Here is a 25,308-nt window from a genome sequence, read left to right on the forward strand (position 1 = left end):
GCTATACACTTATCAATAAGATAATTTTCAATGTTAAATGATAACTTACTTGACATTTAAGGCTAAGATATGGTTGTAAAGTAATGGCATGTGCCACTAAGAGCTGAGGCCTGATTTTTGCAAACAAGTATAATGTCGTGAGACATGCAACAAGGCGCTGTGAAGAGCCTCTGCTCTCCTCTTCCCCACTCTCACCGCCCGCTCCACTCGTTTGCCCATCATCTTGTACAAAACCTGCTTCCTCCAACCTTAACACATTCTCAATCAAACAGTCCACAATTTGATGACAAGCTGTTAAAAGGGATTTTGGTGGTTCAACATGCATTTTGGTGGAATCATCCTTGTCCTCCTTTGGCTTAAAAAGCTGAAAATAAAAAAATTGAGCACTAATCAGGAGAAGTTCCATAACAATATTTTACCTAGAGCTCCTAAGCACAGTTTTCACTTACACTCAACAACAGCTGTTCAAACCAATCAAGTCCAGTATCCCGACATGTTGCAACAACATCAGTTATGTTCATTACTTTTCTTATCAAGGCAGCTGAGTCCAGTTGGGGTCTTTCACGGACAGGAGTAAACCACATGTTTTGAAAGACTTCCATTACTAGTTTCCTAATTCCTGTTACATGAACAAACCAAATGGTAAGAAGGATATGCCATATATACAAATAAATAAATACACATAGAAATTAAACAGGAACCTACCTTCTTCATCATTCACTCTTCGAATCATTTTAACACATATTTCTGGAATTTTTGGAAACTCAGGGCACTCAATACATATTTCCTTAAGAATTTTAATAACTCGTTTTCTTACACTTACACCTGTATCCTGAAATGAAATAAATTATAATTTTACTAATAATAATAATTGTTTTTGATGTGAATCATATGCAGGAAATGAAAAATAAACAAACCAGTATCCTTGCTGAAAGCATATCATAGTATTTATCAATAAGTTCAGGTCTACTAAGAACAAATTTTCCAACTAAATCTACAGCTGCCTCTCGAACTGATGTTGAATGATCTAAAAAAGAATGGTGTACACCAAGCTGCATTTCATTACGGCCCAAAACAGCTGGATCAGCTTCAACAACCATTGTTAAACATTTCATCGCCTTTGTTCTGATGGCAATGGAGCTTTCAGTTAAGACACGCAAAATCTGAAAAGAAAAAACAGAGGCATCAAAGAGCTAAATTTAGCCAAAGTGATAAGAATGGAAATTTGTAATATTAGGGAATATCCCTGATTAACCCACTTAAAAACTGGGATTAACCCACTTAAACCCAGTGGTTAATTGTCCATTTTTTATTTAAGACGGGCATTATTCATCTTTCATGATTACCTCGGGTACCAGTTTATGATCAACACTACACACCACATATATTTTGGCACTTTCCTTAGTCAACCAGTGATGGCCAACTGCACAAACCCATTTATGAGAAAATGCCCTCTCAGATCCTAATTACAAAATGCAATTGAATGGGCATTTAATGGAATCAAATTAATGAATGAGGGAGTTAGGAATTTAAAAATTAAATCAACTGCATTATTACGATACATTACATTTGGGACATTAAGCACTGCTTAGCAATAGAGCCACAAACTAAAATAAACAACTAATCTTTTAATGAACAATTGTTTAATTAAATGCATAGCTTTCATCAAAATTGAACAATTGGAAAAAATAATCAGTTAATACTGATGTCTTTACCCTTGGACTTCCTCAACAACTTTCTTTATTCCTTAACTCCTGGCTACAAACAATTTTAGCACATAAGAATTCTTCCTAATCATTCATTTATCTATAGGCACATAGTGAAGTGAAACCTTGGGTAGTTCTGCCTCATTGAATTACTCTTACATATGAGGTCAACCAAACAACTATTTTAAACACCACAAATTTTGTAACAAACCAACTGTACCACTACTTTTCCACTACTTAAGTACAAACATAGACTGCCTAAATCTAGCCTTTAGAGAAATATTTCAAGTCAAACAAATGAGTCTCCTCACTCACATAAGTTTTGCTACAGTGGTATTCTTACTTAAAATCACTATGCCTGACTGATATTAGATGTCTTTACCCAAAAATTCTCATTTATGATGATGAGAACAGGGTATTTACTGCAACCAATTGTGCACAAGTATATCAAAGAGTATCATTTAATTACTCAAAAACAAAAATAAGGCAATACAAAATTGTTAATATTAAATATTATGTGACAGCATGAAGCAGTATTACACTCTTCCATTCAAGCACTACATCTAACCTATTTAAAAGGCAACCAAACTATTTGGAACTATTTCAAGAAACACACATTTTGCCTTGCATATTTCCTTAAAAAAAGGTTCAGCTTACCTGTTTGAGGTATGCATCAAAGCTCTGAGAGAAAGGTCTTTTGGAGGCAAGATATCTTGATATCAGCTCTGCACTCTCATAACCTATGTATGTTTGAAGCACCTGAGTTCTATTTCCAATAATGAGGGCATCTTCAAAGGGTCTAATTTTACTAATAAGAAACTGTTTCCTTTTTTCAATCAAACGATACATTTCAGAATTCCTTTGCTCATCAGTCTGTGAAGGTATCCTAGACTCATTATCATCCAAATCAGATACTTCAGATATTTCATCTTCACTACTTTCATCTGAAAAAGGTGGTTGTAAAGGAATCATTATTCTGTAATATTACCAAATTACAGATAAAACAAATGATAAATATATAGTATAATTTCACTTGCATTAATGCAATACTCATTAAATTGATACAAACATTTTTTTGATCTTGTAACAATCCCATATAAATAATGATAAAACTAGATAAATTACAACATCAAGGATTAAATTTAGCAGTTTTTTTTAATCACGCATTTTGAAGAAAAATGGATCCAAAAACATATTTTCTTCAAGTTTGACTTTAATAATGGAATTCCCTCGTAGCATTTCTAATTATGCACAATTTGTATTGAAACATTTCAAAATCCATCATAGCAAATGCTCAAGTACTTCTATGAATGTTACTATGGCAAATCAAGGTAGTATTGAGAGTCCATTTGAACATGGATGGCACATTAAAACCTGACAAGAGAATTACCTTGGATATGAAATCCCTACTACTTGCCAAAGAGAATTAATTTTAAGACACCATTCATTTTAAAACTAATTCTTTTTAAGTACTTATCAGGACAAGCATACTTTAGTATTTTTAACTTCTTTTGTGAACCAAACAGTAACTGAGGTAAGCAAAAATAAGACGACAAGAGCTGGTATCAGTGCATTTTTTTCAGGCATGACTTTAAAAGTGAGTGGAATAAATTTTCTTTTGAGTACAGCAGACCATCCACAATGCCTCAGGATGACCACAAAAGTGTCTTCCCAAGTTCAGCCATCACAAAATACATGACAATTTATTTAAACATCACAAGAAAATACCCAAAGTCATCTACCCATGCTCTCTTCTCTGAAAATCCAGTTGGGCTTCAGAGGCTTAAAATAAGGTTTAAGTGCAGCAATGTAGAATTATGGGGAAATGGCTTCCTCTAACCATTAGGCAGCTGAAAATTAAATCCCACAACATACTGCCTTGATTTAAGGGAGAAGTTTACAGACTTCAACCAATTTTCAATGCTGATGACATCAACTTGTCGTGGAAAACAATGCTAAGAAATATGTGCATCTCAAAGGAGGAGCGATCAGCATCCTTTCTTAATCATTGTGTGCATATGTTTTAGGTGATAAAAATATTTTCTAGCTAAAAGGAAAAATTAAAGCACTTCTATTTCTTTACCAGAAATTAAACCAAGGGGCTTGAATTATTGCAGTATTGTTTCTGGACTGGTTCAGACTTTTCCTTTGTGCCTCTGGTCAGAGATTAGGTACTTAAACAAGCAAACCTTGACTTTTAAGACTCTATTATTACTTTTAAATACAAGAGTTTACAATCCAAGAGTGAAACTCATTGATAGTTTTCATTGGGAAATTAGGATTAACATTCAAGAGTGACAAGCATGTCATCTTTCACATTCTCCAGTCAATTTAAATAGAGATAACTTGCGCTTACCTTTCCGTTTCTTCTTAGATTTTTTGCCTTTTTTGGAGAGCATCTTGTTAGGGGATAACTTTGCACCAGTTGCTGCCCTGGAAATCTCAGCAGTAGCATCACGGTACCATTGTGCTATGTAGAAATGCCTAGCATAACATAAGGCATGATCGCTTTGTCCATTGACTGCTAAATAATCCAGCAAAACTCGTTGAAGAAACTGTGTCCTCTCTTCCTCAGGATCTAATTCCTCTTGTGTTTTCTCTTTCTGCAGTAAGAATTATTGCATCAAATGTAAACAATTTTTTACTCATTAAAATCAATGCAAACAAATATGACAATTGATCGAATAAAAGATGCTATAATATCAATAACTTTAATTTTATAAAAGAGAAGGTAAAAATATATGGCATTCAGATTTCATTAACAGCCAACCTTTTTCTTTTTCTTATCTATAGCTCCTGATTCTTCATTCTCCTTTTGCTCTTCCTCTTTGATTTCTTTGATGATCTGATCAATTGTCTCCAGTTTCATCTGAGAAAGCACAGCATCTTTTCTGAGCCTAGCTGCAACCACCCCAAGATAGTCCAAAGATGCTACCCTCAGTGACATGTCAGTACTTTTATTGATGAAATTTTTTACCTAAAATATATTTGCAAAATTAATATTAGAAACAGTTACTAATGATAACTGCACCTTATTTACAAAGATTTCTACAATTTATTACCAAAAGAGTTCCTAGAACACTCAATAGAAGCTCAGTAGCAGGCCATTCTGGTTTATTGACAGTGGTTAAAAGATCCTGAACAAAATTTTCAAACAATGGCCTATAGTCTATTTCTTCATTTTTACTCCCACATTTAACTAGGAAAACAGACAAAAAGTTTGCAGCTGTTCTCATTGCAGTCTCATACTTGTTCACCATTAGCATATCGCGATCAACCTGAAATTAAAATCACAAACCATTTGATTGATTTCCTCAAGATATTACATGTTAAAATTGTATTGTTTTGGATTGTAACCATATTACTCTGGAACACTAATGAGTAGGATAAGGCAAAGGCAGGAATCAAAGGGCTAAATGGACACCATATACAGTACTGTTATGAGCACCCCAAAGACCTTAGGAGCCCAGATATGAGCCAATTTTAATTGAGCCAAAACTCAAAATGAGGCCAGGCCCAAGCCATACCTTTAAAGCAGCAATAAAAAAATGGGATAAGCTACAAAAGTGTTAGTATTTATCTTACATTTGACATCTGTTCCTTTGGTTGTTCTTCATTCTCTTTCCCTTCTTCCTTTACTTTATCCTTGATTTCACCACTTAATCGATCAGGAAGAAAAACAACACACTGTATGAGTTGTAATACAAGAGCAGTCAACATTTGAATGTTCTCTTCTGAACTAAGCCGATAGGTTCGCAAACTTCTTTTGCTACTAGGCAGTCTTGCTATTGATGCCAAAATGTCATCCAACAGGAGCCTCCGATGTTTCTCATATTTTGTAAAAATCTGAAATAAATTTACAAACATTATTCCAAATAATTGTATCATAAAACATTTTTTTTTCAATTGTAATGGAGTATTCATACCGTGGTAACTAATTTCAAAGATGAAAGCTGTAAATCACTGACTCCTTCCACAAAGAATGGTGACACCCCAAGAGATGACACATGAAGTACAGCAGTATCAGTTAAGACCTGGATGTTCAAAAGCTCAGCTAAGAGTGCTACAACTTCATGCAATTTTGTGTACAAAGTTAAAATGCTTTTCTCCCTAACTTCTTTTGCCTGTGCTCTTTTCTTCCTCTGATTGGAATAATTATCTGTAATATTAAAAAAATCTTACACCATCTGAACTAATTATAGCTAGATAAGATGCAGTGGATAAAATACAAGGGACTTATTACATACCTTTAGCCTTGTAGTCAACCCGGTAAACTGGATCAAATGAAGGATAAATAGTATTTTGAAGCTGATACTTGGTAAATAAAACTACCCTATCAATCACATCCTCCAGGTATATTCTTTTTGGCATGTTTGGTGATGTCATGATATAAAGAGAAGTTAATGAAGCATCAACAGCCCTCATAACCCTTTCCATAGTCAGCTCCAACCAGAGTTTGCTTTCTTCTTCATCATCATCCTGGTGGATGAAGCCAGAATGAAATATTTATGAGTAATATCTGCTGTATTTATTAATTTGGGAAATATATAATAGATAGAATCATGCCAAAATCCATAATACACAAAAGAGTCATGATGAAGCTTCATAAATAGAAAAAAGAAATATTAGTACAGTAAACTCTCAATTATCTGCGTGAAAATTCTGACATATTTACTAACACAAATTTAAAGTACCCCATCTTTCTTTAAAGTTTTCAATAGTGTTTGTTTTAATTCAATCATTTTTGTAAAATCCATATTTTTTCACTATTGTTTCCCTCACCATTAAGTCATTAAATACCAACACACTGCATTACTTACATGTGAAAGATATGAATCTGTATCAGAGATCTTCATCTCACTTGTATAAATGAAAATAAAGGAAATGTCTACACAATTTGACAATTGAAACATGTTAGAAATCTTAATTACTGGCCTCCTATGTAAGGATTTTGAACGCTAAAGCATTTTAATAAAATTCAGCCAATGCCCCAAACTATACTCCTTTGAGAAAAAAAATCCTTAACCAAAGTTTTAGAATGCATTTACCATGGGAATGCAGAAATTAATACCAAAAACTACACCATGGCTACTCAAACTTAATGTATTAATCTCCAATGGGTTTCCTTGATTTCTTAATGGTCATAAGTAAGCCTCACACAATATACTCTGGAGACAAATTTTGAGAAATAAAATCATATGTACCTACACAGTTAGGGCATTTTTAATCAATGGAAAGAACAAATTGTGTTCTTCTTCCTCTCACTTGTCTATTAAAATTTGATGAGGATGAAAATGAACCTGAATTCTACCAGTTAAATAATTAAAGTAGATGCTCACCGGATCTGCAATTGGTGACACTTTTGCACCATCCCTTATGTTTTTCTCGAGGATATTCAAAAGCCTCACTAACCGCTCAGGAGGTATTGATTCCATAGCACCAAGTGTTTTTAACTTGGCTGCTTCACTGCACATATCCTGAAGTTGATATTTGGCTATTAAAGCCTCGGGAGGGACATCAGCTCCTTCTTCTGAAAATTCATTAAGAATTTAATTACAAAAAAGAAATTACAAACACTACATACAGCAGTTCCGATCTAATGGGTTGATGGCAAATTCAGGGTTATTCTTAACGAAAGGCAGACAATAAGGTAAAAAACTATAAAACATTTGACTGTTTCACAATTTGCTAATGGCATTTATGATTACATTACCATTCATCTTAAAGTAATGTGTTATTTAAAAGAAAGTATTCTTATACTTTTCAAAGTAAAAATATTCAATAAAGAGACTGATAATGTAAGAAACAAAAGTACAAGGACTACAGGTAAGAAATTCCTTCCGCCATTTCAATTATGGCGGTAAGATTCACTGTTTCATATTGCAATGAAGAAATTTAATTTTTAAGGGTGAATTAGGAATGCTTCCTTCTTTCTTAATATTGATGCTGAATTTTATTTTATGGTCAAAAATAAAATTGAAAAAAAATCAAACTAAATACCATCAATTAATCATTGCTATACATCCAGCTGACTTGACTACATATGAAGTACCCCATTAGGTTCAAGTAACCATTTCTGGAAGCTTGAGTATGGAATACATACACCTACACAACAGCTTTGATGAATTTAGTGCCCTAATATATTAGTGAACTTCGTTAATTAACAAGTTGCCCCATGAGTGGAAGGATGCAATAAATTCTCATCGGAGACAAATGTCTCATGGTTCATCACAAATATGTGTTTAACACATCTGCATAAGATGGGAAATGAACAAAATTCCCTACACCACAAGGCAGTTAAAAATTATCATTAACCCAACCTTGAAGAAGCTAGGTTTCATTAGATGAATTGTAGAAAAATTTTATGAAAAGAGAGGTGCTGGTTTGCTTTAGCTATGCCACATACAGAAAATGGGGCAAGTATCTGGGATCCATGGGAGAAAAAATTAATTAAGGAATTGGATAAGACTATATGCTAGGATTATTAAAAATTTCTGCAAAAGAGCAAGCATTACTGGTATGCCAGAGGAACTTAAGTGAGTAAGTAACTTAAGTGAACTTAACTCTTGATTCTCACAGAGAACAGGCCAAAATTAAAGACTTTCAGAAAGGTACAAGATACCCGAGTTTTCTTGTGACACCTTGGGAATCATTATGGAGTCAGATCATATTGGTAAATTCGACCAATGAGGTTTTAATGAGAGAGATAGACACAGTCACCGACAGAATATATACTACCTACACACTTATTCTTCCTCACACAATACATATTCATACAAAAATCACACCCAAGTACCCAAATATTTTAATTTAAAGACCAAAATTTAAGGAGTTAATCACACATGCCAGCGATTACATTATGTATATACAAATGAATATGCATAGGTGCTTCAAGTATTTTTGTGTATAAACTGATGTATATCCAAATGTATGCATGAATTAATATTTCTACTATGCCTGGTACCCTAATACCCCCCCACCACATGCTCTTGTGGCAGCCAGTGGGGTATTGCATAGATGTAGGTTATACCGCATGCTGCTAATTTCCTGACTTCTTCTCTAAGATGTTTTTTAAGTCCTATCAACAGAATCCATGTAGGAGGAAAATTGATTCTGAGGAAGTTGTCTACCAAGTCAGTCAAACAATGTATTTGAGAAATCCTGCAATGTTCTCAAGAAAATGACTCAAGAAATAAAATCTTACATATGATAAGACCTTCCTCATGAGCAAAATTGATTTGATGAAACAAGTGTTTTCTAAAGGAAGTCATGAAGGATGAATCTTCTATATCAAATCTTTAACAGATTTTTTGGTGAACACATAATCACAGAAAACTGGAAAACTAAAATAATATGAACATCTACCATTGCTGAATCCTAAGTACCCACTCATTCCAACATCCTTTTCAATTAAATCTCTCCTAGAGTCAAATCAGTGTGCTTTTTGAACCTACACACTTGCACACGTACAACTGGGTGTCTATTGTTAGCAGTAGACAAGAGAGTTCAACTCCATGTTTGGAGATTGCATCCTGACACCATAGTAGACTCAGACAGAGGGATGGATGGGAAAGGAGGAAGGGTAGAGAGAAACCTGGCATCGGAATAGGCCTACTCATAATGAAAGGTGCCAAGTGGTCCGCATGTTTAACGTCCTATTCGATGTATGACACACTCACTCAAAGTGCTCCCCACAAAGCACCTCAAGTAGGGATTGGGATACCAGTGAAAATATCTGTTGCCTCCAGGATTTGAACCCAGGCCATCAGGGTGGAAAGCCAGCATGCTAGCCTACGGACCAACCTGATTCCCAAATTCAAAAGCAATATTTCAGCTTAATCTTTGAATGCAAAAGGTTAATATGCACTTCAAATTACTGCTAGCAGTCCACGAACTGACCAACTTTCTGAAGCAGAAGTTTGGTCTGAAAATTCTTCAATCAATTGCTTCAGTTTTCCTAGAAACAGAAAAAGTAACTCCAACATGACACTAAGTGGACTAGAAGCAAGTGTAATATCTGGTTAAGTGATCCTAGGACTACCAAATATCAATGTTTCCAAAACTTCACCTCTAAAAAGATACTGTATGTCTCCATATAATTTTCTAATGGTTATGCATGAACTTACACTGTATTCAGAATGAACTAATAGAAATTGAAAAACTGATTTCTGAAAATAATGCAAACATCATAAGCATTCGTGAACATTGGCTAAAAAACAATGAAATAAATAGTCAATATTCTTGTTTATTGTATATTGGTATCTCCTGTCATTCGCTATACATAAATGGTGGTATCATGATTCTTATTAAGCAGATATTGGTTTCAAATAAAATTGAGGTTGTATATGATGACCTAATAGAAGAAAAAGTCTTTGTATGTCGTCTCTTCTGTATGAAATATATATCCAATCTTTAAATAACATCATTGCATCAATCTCCATCATAGAAAGTAAATCTTTTTTTTTGTGAGCAGACTAGGTTGCCTTCTGGAGAGAATATTCATCTCCTGTCATAACCATTCCTTCATTATAGCTGTGACTTCAACCTTACTTTTTAAATTGCAAGAATTGCAAAAGCTGATTTTATGGCACTGTTCTGTGACAATGTCCATATTACCAATTATGAGCCAACTTTTATCACAGCAAATTCAAAATCATTGACTGTCAACATCATAATCAATTTAGACAAGTCCCTAGCAACTACAAAAACATTTTGTATCTATCTGACCACTGCCCTTTACTTGGCACTTTCCACCTATAGCTATTTCATAATCCATCATATCAACTAACATGGATCTTCTTCAACAAAAATTATTTCAAATTTTAACAAATCTGACACTAGAAAATTGAAAAAAGTGTATGATTCATATAACTATGAGGAATGCCTCAAGGAATTCTATGATGCATTTATGCATAATCACATTGAAGTCTTCCCTAAAAAATATTAGATGTGCACAATCCAACAGAAAGTCCTGAACAATTAGGTAACAGATGGAATTCAGTATCAATCAGCTTATCTGAGAAAGATGATGATAGCAAGCATTAAATCTAGTCATGATCTAGACTTAATTGAGGAGTATAAAGTTCATAAAAAATGATACCACTAACTATTGACAACCATAAAACATAGGTACTTACAACAACAGTAGAATCATTACTGCAGAAAACAAATCCAAGGAATCCTTAGAATTGTGAACAGCTCTAAACATTCCCTCCCTCAATATCCCCTAAAATCACATGAACCAAAGAGTTTTGTAGTTTCTGAGCTTACTCATATACACAGATACACAGGCTTAGATGTATCTTCATTATTTTTCATCCATTTAAATGATAAACCAGCTATTCCTAATTTAAATGGCCTCTAGACCCACCGATGACAACAATGATTACATAAATAAGTATAAATCTTTCTTCTTAAAACCCTGCTCAGGGAAATAACTCTATAATAGTGCAAGAGCTAAGTGTGAATTGCAGCCCTAGAGAAGATTCTAAGTATATTGCTTTGAAGTAGTTATGACTCTCTGTGTCATCTGATCTGATCAACCAATCCCTTGGCTGTGGTATCTATTGTGCCCCTCATAAGTGCTCAAAAGTCATCCCATCCATCTGGCAATACATCACCTTGGAGAAAATAATATCCTGTCCACTTATCAGCAAAAAAAATCAACCACGTCAACCTCTTGGAAGGCTTTACTTCCATCTTGACATTGCTTAAAGCAAAAATTGAAACAATTGGCCTTTTCCTAGATCTTAGTAGAGTTTGACTCTATTTTTCATCACGTTCTCCTTCAAGTCAGCATGGAATAAAAGTAATACACGATCTTTGGATAGAGGCATACCTAGGAAATTGAGTAGGTTCCCTCACAGTATTAGCAAATTGAATGTAATATTCAACCAAATGTGACTCTACTCAGAGGAGAGCCACAGGGATCAATTTTGGGGCCCCAAGTATTCTTGATCTAAATCAAATGATTTGCCCTAAGCACCATCTAAAATTAAGGTGACTCAACCCATTCTAATGATAATTACATTCTAATGAATGCTGATTCCATGCATGAGCTGACACAGGAACGTACTTTGGCACTGAAGATAGTAAACTCTTGGAGTAGAGAAAATAGCCTGAGCCTAAATAGCAATTGATTTCAGGCTATCCATTGTTCTATGAAACTCTCTAAAATTAGTCTCTCAAAGGAATAGAAAATATTCTGAACCTAAATAGCAATTAATGCCAGGCCATCCATTTTCCTTTCAATCCCTCTAAAATTAGTCCCTCAATACAAATGTGTAATTCCTCAGAACATCTTTAGATTCGTGCTTAATGCAGAGAGCCCATATTAATGCTGCACCAAGAAAATTAAACTGAGGGTGCTTCCTTCTTAGAATGCTAACAGAAACTGTTAGCAGGGATGCGTTGAAAATACTATATTATGGTATTGTGCACTCCCATATTTCTTAAGGCATTATCCTTCATTTCTTATTGCATCATCCACTCAATTGAAAAATTTTCAAGCTACAAAAGAAGGCAATCTATGACATTGCCGCTTAACCTTAAGTACCATCCCTCTCCCAATATTTCAGGGCCTCTTATGTCCAGCAATTACCATGTAAAATATGTATGCACTTTAAACAGCATATCCTGGGTGTTATACTACATTATGGTTCGAATCAAGGTTGGAAAAGATCTGACTTGGTAAATATGGCATACTCCATTCAATTAGTTAAGTGAAATAAGCCAAACCCCCTGCCACAATTAACTTCTCCTACAATCAGACTCTTCCCATTCAACTTCCACAAGCCCGGTGTTGACGGATTGGAAACATGTCCAATTTTATTAATTTATAACATGTGCATAGCTTGGTATCAAGCAAGAAACTCAATACTACCACCTCATAAATCCAATTCTCAGAATCATTTACAGAAGGATTTCCACATTGAACGTAATTCAACCCAAGGTCACGACTCCATTGCCATAAGAAGTCTTGACCATGAGAATGGCTAATGTAGAGAGTTGCAGAGACATGTGCCTAAAAAAGATTACCATGGCTTATCCTTCCAATTCACTTACACATTCCTCAATATCTCCATTAACTTTGCCCACTCCATATGGTCAATGCTCTCTCAACATCTAGGAAGGACAAAAATTTATCCCGATTATATTTGATGTTCCTTCCTGCAAATACTCTCAACACTTCAGTGGTGACACACATTCCTTCCCCTTTCTGAATCCAAACTGATCTTTGCCTACATAGTCATTTGTACTATTATGGGATCTCCCATTGATGATTTTTCAGAACTAGCTTTACTTCATGAAAAATTAAACTTATAGTCCTCACATATAGCTGCTTTACACTTTTTCTATTTCAGAATCAAAATTGGCTTAGAGAAATCTTCTGGCTATATTTCTTTCTCAAAAATACTGCATTTAAATTCAAAGAATTACATGCTTTCATTTTTCCTCAAGTTTTTCAATGATTCCACAAGTATATTATGTACTCCTATAGCTTTATTTCTTGGTAGACTACTAGAAATAAGACATCTGCTGTCTATCTCCGCATGTTTTCTGGCTTAAAATTTCTTTGCAATTAGGAGAGATGTGCATGAAATTGTACATCGTCAAAGATACAAGAAACTCACAAATTGTGGAGCTTGAAATGAGAGCTGAAGAACTATGTAGTTTGGGCTATACTATTTCACTGAGCTGCAATGTATAAACCAATGGAGGAACAAACAAGGGTCAGGGAAAAAAGAAAAAAAGAAAAAGGCAAATATCCAAGTTAACCCAGGTTTTCAAGTCACCTAATGAATAACAATCCCTTGAGTTTTAATTTAAGGGAGGTGGGCTAGCAAAGATAAAAAAATTCAAATTATAGTGTTTAATACTCCATTGGATGGGAACTTAAAGATGATTTCAATTATTTGGAATCTGAAGCCATTAGTACCCAAAGCTTTAAATCATGGCCTTGGGGTTATATTTCACTTGGCATCAGGATTAATATTTAAAGGGTGTTCAATTAAAATATGTGATTGTTGTTTTGAAAAAGGAAATTCAGCATAACAATGTATCACATTATCTTGCCAATGAAGATGGCAACATGGCAGGGAGGAAAATGACAGATCTCACATAATTTTAGGTGATCAGGTGACGAGGAAAAGAAGATGTAGAAGAAGGGAACAGATGTGTTCTGAATTGAAGTTCTTTGTTTCATCAATCCATAATGCATGAATCAGTTAAGTGAACATTAGAGTTAAAATTAGGTGAATCTACACCCACTCTGGTCACCATTGAGGGAAACTAAACGTTGATAAACTGGTCACACCAAACACTAGCCGAAGAACCTTCCAAATAGCCAGGCAATTTATATGCTGAGCTCTATCAGTTCTACATCTCTTTAGGTAGCAGCATAGTCAATAGATGCTAGAGTCAATTGAGAGCATGCTTTATTAAAAATTATCAATAGACTGATGGTGCTCATTTTTAGCACAAAGCACTGAGTAGTGCTATTATTTTAATACTTGTATATTAGTAATTTCTGCATTCAAGTTAGTGGATAGCAGTCCTACCCATTACCATTTTTAAGCAGAATTTTTGCAAAATGTACTTATTCTTGAATCATACATCAAACCAGATAAGTAAATTTAGATGTATGCATTTTAAGATTCACATTTCTACTGATACTTGACAATGAAGTTTTTCTTTAAATAATTTACCTCCCTGCCAGGAAGTATTATGAATATATGCAGTTTTCTTCAATAATTATAAGTCAACATACCAATTTTATCTTCATTTTCATAAATATGCTGAGTTAGAATCAGTATACCATCTCAGGACGTGTAAAAGTCACATAATTAATAAGTATGATTAGCTACTCTTTTGGCGAGACATCCCAGTACAAATAATGGCCATGTATTACATTAATTAATTGTACTAACTAATGTAATACATGACTCTAGGTTAAGAAAGATAACTGATATTATGTCATTGGCCAGCAGTCACATCTCATCATGCTGTCTCACTTTTACTATGATGTTAACTTTCCATGACAAAGAAATACCATTAATGGATATAAAATATGCTACTTACCCAATTCAGCATTTAAATCCAAGTCTTCTGTGTTGTCAAAGATCATTTCAATGGATCGGTTGAACCTTTGGTACGTATTAGTTTCCATTAATTCTTCTGCACTTAGCTTTTCTAAAACAGGAACTAGCTTTCTCTCAAGTTTACGGACTTTCTTCTTTGGCAATAAAGATCCATCTAGAAAGAAAAGCGGCATTTATTTAATATCAGAAAGTCAGTCAATTTTACATATTAATCATCATTAAGATGTTTCTTAAAAACTGATATATTTAGGTTAATAACCATGTTTCTACATGCTAACAATGCTGTCTTCTTAAGAATCTAAATACATTATATTTGCCTAGATGGCAAGTACAGAATTCTGATTTTCCTGTTATTACCATTTTTTTAAATTATATCTTATACATACCTCAGTAATGAAAAACGGCAGTCCCTGGCAGCCTAAAGACAGTACCAGTAGGGTGACTGATACAAGAACCATCTTAGAAGGTGTCAAAATCTCAAAAAATATACGTGATTGACGTTCTGTTTAATCATTTCATATAACTTCATAAAATTTATTTACACTGTTTTTACATGCATAATTTGACACACAACTATTGGTAAATATCTAACATTGGTGAAAATTAAAGTTCAGTATTTAGCTGCAAATAGAAGTACTTATATTATGGAAAATTATTAATTATCATACCCATTTGCCTGCACATTATATAATTTTAGAGAAAAAAACATTTATAGATCAGCAAATTATCTAGATTAATAAGCTAACACTAGCAGAATACGTCAAATTGTGCATTTCTAATTAGAAACCTTACAGTTAAGACCTTCATTTTGAGTAGGTATTTCCCAGGGATATTGTGCACTTTTTGCAATTCACTATAAATGCAGCAAAGTGCTCTGAGAATGCTCAGGCTTTTTTTGTATCGCAGTGCATGTAAAGGCAGCACAACATCGATTTTCTTCTTTTTTTTGACATTCTAACCAACTAACTATTCAGGATAGTGCATTTAAAATTTTATTAAGCTCTAACTTCGAAAACTTCTCACTGAATTAGATGCCACAAATTCTATAAATAATATTAGCTTTCAATCATAATACAGTGATGAATGCCTGTACGTTTAGTCCACTCCGAACAAATCAATCAAAATCAAATGATCAGGTCTGCCATCTTTTCCTTTAAAATGGGAATAGGTTGTGCATTTCATCGACATTAAGGTGGTATGCAACATAAACCTGTCCTTTAAATTTCTGAAAAACCTCTAAGTTAAAATTTCCAAGGCTGCAATAACAGTTTTAAAGGAGGATAATTTTCCTGCTTGGGTTTTTACTACGGTCTTCATGTCTGAACTCCCTAGGTTTTTCAACAAAATTACATCTGGCGCTTATTTATTTTATTATATACATGACTTTACCATTTTTTTCTTTTTCTTTATTGCTTTATATTTTCTATTATCAATATTAGAGTCGTTACATACTTGATGAATGGTTAAATGGAAGAAGGGACCTTATGGTCTCAACTTTGCCTGAATAAAGACGTTTATCAATCTATCAATATTTCATTGGGAGTTTTAATTGCTCATTTTTTAATCATATTCATTCATGAGAGCTACCAAATAAACACTCCGACAAAAAAACTGACGGCAGAATGAAAGGGGATGTCTGGGGGAATGAAGTCTTGAAATATTCTGCGAGGGCAAAGAAAGATTCATGTAAGAGGGTGACTGCAGTTTCAGGGAAAGAGCATTTATTGGCTTAACCAGGAGTAGAAAAGAATGCCTTCACAAATATTATACAAAAGCACAGTGGCAGAGCCAGAAAAAATGCAGAATGATTATGAAGGTTGGCCATTTTCTTTCTGTCCAGAATATTTTACTTAACCAAGTCATTTTGTCTTCCCCTATCCATCTGAAAGAACTATTTTGCAGTAAGTCATCATCCAAAATATATTTTACTGTCCACAAAAATCTTCCTCGGTTTTTTCATAAGTAATGCCTGCTGTGATATATTTAGCATAGTGTCATCAGCCAAAAGATGATACAACATAAGAGACAAAATCCTTACCTACATTTTTCGAGAATTTTGTCACTCTCTCTCTGTCAATCTCACCCTCTGGTAATAATTTCTTATGCACAACATTGTCGCAAGTCCCACCAATCTTATTCATGGGTAATGTGACACATCAACTTTCTATGGCATATTTCATTGTATATTCATTTTATATATACTAGCACTATACTATAGCTATGCAATACACATTCTTAAACCTAATTAATAACAGAGATGAATGTATGTTATGTCTTCAGATTTGATATGCCTACATTACTAACTCCTTGTTCCTAAGAAATCAGCACAAAACTATTTTTGTGGTCTCTAAGTTGATACCATCTCCACAGATGTCTAGTAAGCATTTATCATTTCAACTGGAATCCATTCTCTACAGAATATCCTATCCTCTCAGGTTATCTAGAATATTCACAGCTGGATCTAATGTGCCCCAGATTTTGACCATACCTTGACCAATTACTTTATTTAATTTTTACTAACAATCTGAAAAATGTTCACATGTGAAAATTTCTATATCCTTACTATTATATGTGTACTGATGACCAGGAAAAATTTTCAGAAATGACCTCAACAGAACTTTAAAGAAGAGTACACATACACTTTTTACTTGTGTCTCTATTGGAGAATGAGGATAAATTCACCATATTACATAAGATGCACTTTTTTTAACTCTAAAATGTGCTCTATTTTAAGCCTATATCTTACAGGCAGTGGTAAATAGGTATAGCTTTATCCAATGAGCACAAGCTGATTTGCCAAAAAAATAAATACTATTAAGGATTTTTTCCCATATCGGGAATAGAAAATGGTTGCCTAGATTAAAAATGTCAATAATATTGCTGTTTTGAGTTATTAGTAAGTGACAGAGTTTCAATATTTCATTGAAAGTACATCCTAAAAATATTCCCACATAAATCATAAATGTAGCGCCTTTAGTTTCATCTCAAACGTGGTGCTGCTGCAAAACGCAATATTTATTGGGATAAAAAGGATGTTTCCCCTCTACTAATACATACACACATTGCATCTCTACCAATAAACTATAGGAATTTGACCTTAAGTAGTATGAGTGTGTTCTGAAGGCACAGAAAATGGTTGCTTTTAATACAAATTTCAATAATATTAATATAAAACAGAAATAAGCATCACATAAAAAGCTTAAGACCTCATGGGATCTTAGAAGAGAAGATTGTCATACTTTCCTGCATTTAAATTTGAATTATGCTTCAGAACACAAAAACAAGGCAGCTGAAAGGCATTTTGACATGTGATGATAAACATGCAGCTGCTAATTTTCAACATAAAAATTCAATTTCTTCAAACCAAATGTTACAATCAAAATACTCAAATCGGTTCTATCTGATCCAAGTATTATTCAACCTGAAAAAATCACTGTATTTTATTAAGTGAGAAATATGGCACTTATTTGCCAATGGGATTCAAATATATTTTTCATGCATGTTCGTTCATTCCTGAGGTTTTAGCATTCATTGGTCTCAGTCTGCTAACTATTTTTTTTGGTCCACCCCTTCTAAGACCATTTACTCTTTTATCATATTATTAATTATTATTATTTTTTATTAAATGACGCAACTCTATTGTTGACAAAAACCAGCATGGCATACTTTATTTTTACTTGCCTATTACTGGTGCATTCGATTCATTTTTTTCATCCACTTACTCTTCATTCTACCAATTTTCTTTCACCACAAACATTCCTCAAGTGTCCCTTACTGTGGTGCTCTTGTCACCAGCCTACATGTGGTACACAGGTTGAATGAGGACTGTCAAAATGAGCAAAAGATGTCTGTATTCCCAAGGTTACCATCCAAGCCCCCCTCCCACACCAACAATCCATATAGAACACGGGATGTCTAAAATATTTACTTTCCTTATCCATGAATATGTTGATGAACATCAAGTAATGATATACAATGTTTAATCATTATATATGTATTTAAGGACTGGCTATGTGGTGAATATTATGTACATCCATTGGATATTTCGTGCAGTGTGGGTTTAGGTTAAAAATTCATTTGGCTTTTTAGACCTTATTAGATGATCAATTCCTGTTACCATTGATGGTGTTTCCTTATTTCATTTTTTTATGCTCTAAATGCCAGCATAAAACTAGCAAGATTTTCAACATGTCATCTCCTTCCAAAACAAACTGATCCAACTAGATTTTTGGCGAGTTATGTGACTACCAGCAAACATTTTATTCATTCTATTAGAGAAGAATGAGATTCATGCCCTACCTCTCCAGCATCCCTTTAAAAGTAACCTTGATCAAATTTGACTCGCAGAGATAAGAGAATAAAATAACACATCTTGGCTTCAAAAAAAAGCTTATTTCCCAATGTTCCCATAATGCTTGTATGATAAACCACCTGTTATCAGCCAACAAGTTGGTTAGATAGGAGAGGGCAGAGCTCACCTAGTACTCATCCCAAAGGTGTGTTAAATTCACACATACAGGGTAGGGAGGCAAGTTCCTTTCACCCATGGTTTCCCAGAATAAGCAGATATCCAAAAATTCACTCAGCTTGGATAAAGCTGAGAGTGCCCAGAGGCATTCTCATGAGACAATGAATACCACAGTTACATAAGTTTTAATTTAATTTACACAAGAGAGAAATCATGGCACATCTGAGTAATACAGTTCAACTGTTTCTCAAGTCTCGTAAAGTGGCAGAATCTGTGAAAGGATGAGGAAACTATTATTCACAGCTTTTCACGAATGCTGCATATAGTTTGAACAAGGAAATATTATGTGGTTCCTTATATTCCGATTTTGACAGAAAGCCCTCTTTATAAGCATTCAACTAATGTCCGTTGATTTGGAAGAAATTTCAGTGGTGGTGCACTTCTTCAAGACTCTCCAAAAAAAGTTACTTTACACACAGCAACCTCCAGCTTAATATAAAATTTTCTCTATTTACTTTTTCAAACAATGTGTTTCACACTAGCAAAGGTTTAAAAACTCTTTTAACAAACAACTACAAAATTTTGAAAATAATTATCAAGGATTATTAGGGCCACAAAAACATTGATCTTATAAAGCTGGTGCCTTAAGCTTTTGGATTGGCATCTTAGGAGTACGAATATAGACGTAAAAATTCTAGAATGCCCACCATATAATTATGTAACAGTAAAACGGTTTTACAAGCGAGGTGAATACAAAGTGAAACGGTTCGAAAAACTGGTAAGTAAAAAAATATTGAGTAGCTTTTACAAGGTAAAACTACGACGATGAATTGTATTGACGCGGCGAATTATACCGCGAACAAAATGGACTGAAAGCATTAAAATACACAAGTAATTATAATAATGGAACCAGTGACAAATCAGCAAATAACAAAATATGATGTAAGGTTTCAAATGCTGGATGATACCCGCAGACAAAATGGCATTACAATATGTCTCCACCTAAACTAAGTAAATTACATAAGAACAATTAATTTTTATTATTTCCCGGTTACTTAGTGACTAGACATTGCGAAGGCAAAAACTTTTCATACTTAACATACGTTCGAATGCTCAGCTCGCGTTTCCGGATACGTTTGCACACTTAGCTGCATATTAATATACTTGAAACTTACGAATAAACTAAAGTTGATTTGTCTGGACGACATCGTTCCCTAAAAGTACACATTAACATAATTAACCACTTGATAGTTGAAAAAAATGAAGAACTCAATTTTATATCTTTTATTGTTGATGGATATTTAACATTCAGACTGACATCATATACAAATCTTCATATCAAGCGACCACTAACTCGCTGTAGGGAAACATTTTCACTACTCGGAAGCAAATGATATCCGAGAACAACCAAAGCGAAAGCAAGAAATGTCAACACATTCACAACTACGAGTGGTCTTATTTTGGATGGTGAAACGATGCTCGTGAAGGTACTCTCTGGACACCAATTTCAGGAAAAAAAGTTTTCAAACTTTCTGTAAGGCACAGGGAAGAACAATAATGTTGCTCACCACGCCACTTGACTAGTACCAATGGGAAGTATAAACGAACCGCGAGGAATTTCAACTTGGATCACGGTTTCCCATTCAGTGTCATATTTCGTTTCTATTTATGTTACATTCACGACTACTAAGAGGCTACCGGTTGCGAAAGTATAATATCAACATCTTAATCATTCGTCGCATCCTTTTCGGGATGAAAACTCTACAGATAATTCCCCGGATGAGTTGCATCTTATGGATCCGCCATCACCATTGTTCTACAATCTCTTCCATGGCCCCTGGACAACGGACTGGGCCGACAGCGTAGGGCGTCTTAGGTTTTCAAAACCCCCACATGAAAGTCGGGGTCGTTACAATCGCTACGATGTCACATCATCGAGGACGTTTCCGCAACTTAAGCGCGAAAATGACGACACACCTATGTCACTTTCATCTGTTTACTGAGGTATGAAATGCGTCCTGTAAATCGTATTTTTGTGCTTCCATTTGGTGGCCAGTTTTTATTAGCTCCATTATTATTTTTCTTGATTGCTTTTTGAGAAATATTCCCTAAATCGATTATTTATCACCATTTGCAGTGGGACCTTTGAAATATTCAGAATAGTAAATGCTGCTTAAGGCTATTTTCGTAAGTTTCTTCCAGTCAAGTTTAATAATTAGATCTTCCGGATAGCCATTGTTACACACTATCATTTTAATTACATTAAATTCCTTATTTATACTTGACTCTGACATAGGAGATCATAACTGATAAATGGACCACTTCACTGGCAGAATCTGCATGGTTACATGGAAGAAATTCGTAATTTTATTTAATAATTGAAAAACCATGACACCTGTGATGAGAGTTGAGCATGTGTATTGGAAAGCCTTCTCAAGAAGAGAGAAAAGTTTCTTGCTATTGCATAGTTGAGTGAACTCATTAACTGCAAGTATACAGCTATTTCATCATTGGTGTGTAAAGGTAAGACATGCATATATTTGATTTTTTTTTAATTTTCACTGAAATGAAATTAAGAGTTCTACAAAATGGATGAAGTATTTATGAGCTATGTTGTCCCTCTGCATGAAGTTTCAAAAACCATAGATATTTTTATTTCCCAATTTTTGACCATTATGCTAATTTAATTGTGGGTCCCTGATATGTGTGCATGAACTGAAGGTTTTGGATTTCCCATAGCTGCCAGTAGTTATATGTCTATGATGGCATTATGGTAGTAATGACTAATGTAGCATAGCAATTACTATTTCTTAGTTCATAGTTTCTTATGACAATTGTAAAAATTTTGGAAAAGGTGTTTAATTTGTTCACTGACATCACCTGTGATCCCTCTCACCACATCTACCATATTAGCTTTTCTTCTTGAGAAGGAATAACAGTGAGATCATTAACATCTTCAATGAAAGGGAATGTATAGGAATTCTCATTCTGGATAACAACTAGCAGGCATAAATGGTAGTGATTTAGATTATCAAGAGTGTAACAATTTCTCATCTATAAAAAGTAACTAATTAATTATATTTTACCACGGTATGACTCAATTTGTTACCCATGACAATACTTTTAACATCTAATGGGGTTATTTGTCAACATTCCCTCATTGTCTAAGTTCAAACTTAAAATTTCAATATCATATCTTTAATAAGCCAATGAATTCCTTTAATTTCAAATAATGTTGATAGAAAACTCCTTAAAAGTTTAAATAAGTGATTATCTTGAAATGTTTTCAAGCTAACTTATTTTACTTCTCTGGTCATTTATAAAACAATTATAAACGTAAACGAATGAGCAAAATACTTTGATTTTAATTTTAAGTTGATTTTCCTTAAAAGTTTAAATAAGCGATTATCTTGAAATGTTTTCAAGCTAACTTATTTTACTTATGTGGTCATTTATAAAACAATTATAAACGTAAACGAATGAGCAAAATACTGTGATTTTAATTTTAGTCAGGAAGTGATAGCAAATACTGATTGCAACCATACTAATGCCATGTTCATCTACATCTTACCATTCTTCTGAAAAATGTGCAGAATGAGACCACTCAGTATTAAAAATCTCTGGGAACAGGTCAATGCCCTCTTTTGGAGTGAATTGAGAAAAGGGCTAGCTTTTTGAAACCATTAGGTATTTGATAATAGGATCAATAATTAACAGTGAAGATGACAGCTCTTTTCCTTATGAGATGAATTATGTCAGCTTTAGACATTTGAAGATGAAAACTGAAACTATAGTTGGTCCAACTTCAGTGGCATCAGTAACACACAAAATAATGTAGGTTTATCCACATGTTAAAATACACTGTTTCCGCTTCAGTAAAAAGTATGGCATATTATACTGGAAATAGCAAATGGAGAGTTCTAAACTTCGTTGTGTATATTTCTTAATAAACTCATGTAAACATCATGAAAATATGTCAAATTCAATCATTTACTTGGTTAATAATTCACCTATCTTTTTCTTTTGCTTCAAAGTTTCATTAACGGTTATAACTACATGTACATGAAAGCATGACCGATTTGAATTTCCTCCTCAGTGGCAATAAAAAATGGGATTACAAGTGGAATTCTTTACCACTGGGTAAACATAGCAGCATCTTCCAGGAAAAGTAGTAGCATTCCACATAAGCACCACCATTTTGGCAATAGCCCAAGTTAAATGATTATTTCACCGGGTTCACACAACAATGTATATTACAAGTGTATAAATTTAGTTTCAAAAAGTGGGACAAGTAAATTGCATTCCAACAGTGACAACGTTGATGAGATCCATCACCTTCAGTAAGATAAGTAAGTTATGTTGTTTACAAAAATTATGATAATTCTTTATTATACTGTCCTTGATGTCAAAAATAAGGTGCTACCAAAGCATGACTTTGGGAATGGTTTCATTGTCCTTCATTTGTGACACCTTAAAGCATACAAAACCTAATATTTGAAAGCACTTCAAGGCTACAGGCAAAAATGGAAGCTGAATTTGATTGTAATTCCTGTTTGTTATGGCATACTCATCAATGCAAGGATTGTAACATGATTTCTAGAAAGGGCAAAAGTGCACCTGCGAATGAAGTGGCACTACTACAAGGATTATGAGGAATGGTAGAAAGTAGTAAGGTGGAGTTATCTTCCATTTGTACTAAATTTCCAGCTTTTAATGACATTGCCCTGATGGAAAAAGATGAGAAAAGTATTCTTTTAGTAATAGTCCAGCAAGTTAGCGTAGGCTTTTGATATGTTAACAGACTACGGTGGTTGTAAACTGTATCAAACTTGACACAAAAATATTCTCAGATCCAATTCTGCAATAAAGTTCATTCTTTAGCTCTGAAAATTTTCAATATCTCTTAGTTTAATACAGAAGCAAAATTGTTTCTTGCCATTGTATGCAAAAATTTTATCACTTGTACTCCTTTCTGTTTGTTTTACCATATAAAAAAAATGTCAACATCTCAAAACAACAGCACTCAGCATTGCAATGCATGACATCAGGGTGAGGAAATGATTACATGGAAAGGAACTGCTGACAGGCCAGAGGGCATTGAGTGCACTTCGAAGGCAGTGTTGCCAAATTGCTTGTTATTAACCCTTGAAGGCCAATTACCATATAACCCATGTCTTGCTGCAATTTTAAAATACCATTCATTCTACAGTCAAAATTAGAATGCACTTAAGTTTCTAAAATTGATTCTATCGTTTATTCAGGGCATTATGAATGCTTAAATATAAAAATACCTATTTCTACTCCTGAAAATAACTATGGTTATACTAATCTAATAATGGTATTTTCTTCGGGAATTCATTACCTACTTAGCTACCTACTACCTATCAATGCAAATGACCTGGCAGATTGTTGCTGTAACATCCTTAAATCAATTTATTTACAATAATATCTGTAAAATATTAAGTATACAAAATCTTTCGTACTTGGCAAAATCGTCTGCATAATAAGGAGCTGGGCAATGTAATATGTGAAATAGTAGAGAAGAAATATTCCATTAGCTTGCAAAACACTTCCCACGAGAACTTCTTTGAGTCCAGACTTTTCTCCCTTCCGGTTTGCGGAAAATGGTTTCTCTATCAATTACAGACTTACATTGGGAGAATTGTACAGAGATGTTTTCTCGTTACAGACATGGACCCCAGTTCATGACAAAGCGGACTGTGACATATTATGCCTTCATGTATATACACATGCGATCTTAATTCTTTTCACCATTAAGTTTCGTTATTTTTCCAACTCGTAACTTACTATAGGTGCAGGGTAGCTATATATGTGCAAAAATCATTATGACACACTAAGTTAAATTATAACTCAAAAAAACAGATTTGTATCATCATTTAAGAGTTTTGAAAAAGTTTCCAAACGCGTATCAATTACGTCTTTAAATTGTGGTCTTATTTATTTTATTATATTTCTTATGAGACCTCCTCATATGCTCGCAATCTTTGTATTTCAATCAGATATTAAGAATGTT

The 25,308-nt window shown here is 34.0% G+C and overlaps 1 protein-coding gene across 1 annotated transcript in view; it reads right to left on the minus strand.

Moving 5' to 3' along the window:
• Positions 1-25,308, minus strand: part of Nipped-B (Nipped-B cohesin loading factor) — a 141,319-nt gene that overhangs the window by 27,387 nt on the left and 88,624 nt on the right. Inside the window, exons 8-20 of the mRNA XM_071583297.1 lie at positions 14,787-14,960; positions 7,046-7,236; positions 5,954-6,185; positions 5,633-5,865; positions 5,292-5,552; positions 4,769-4,984; positions 4,477-4,683; positions 4,063-4,309; positions 2,364-2,650; positions 918-1,163; positions 706-832; positions 450-619; positions 50-364 (exon numbers count right to left, since the gene is read on the minus strand). Of these exons, the coding sequence (XP_071439398.1) occupies positions 50-364; positions 450-619; positions 706-832; positions 918-1,163; positions 2,364-2,650; positions 4,063-4,309; positions 4,477-4,683; positions 4,769-4,984; positions 5,292-5,552; positions 5,633-5,865; positions 5,954-6,185; positions 7,046-7,236; positions 14,787-14,960 (2,906 nt within the window). The remainder of the gene's footprint in view (positions 1-49; positions 365-449; positions 620-705; positions 833-917; positions 1,164-2,363; positions 2,651-4,062; positions 4,310-4,476; positions 4,684-4,768; positions 4,985-5,291; positions 5,553-5,632; positions 5,866-5,953; positions 6,186-7,045; positions 7,237-14,786; positions 14,961-25,308) is intronic.

Source organism: Hetaerina americana, unplaced genomic scaffold (genome assembly GCF_022747635.1).
Source record: "Hetaerina americana unplaced genomic scaffold, ioHetAmer1.1.p SCAF_13, whole genome shotgun sequence".
In the NCBI taxonomy this organism is placed as follows: domain Eukaryota; kingdom Metazoa; phylum Arthropoda; class Insecta; order Odonata; family Calopterygidae; genus Hetaerina; species Hetaerina americana.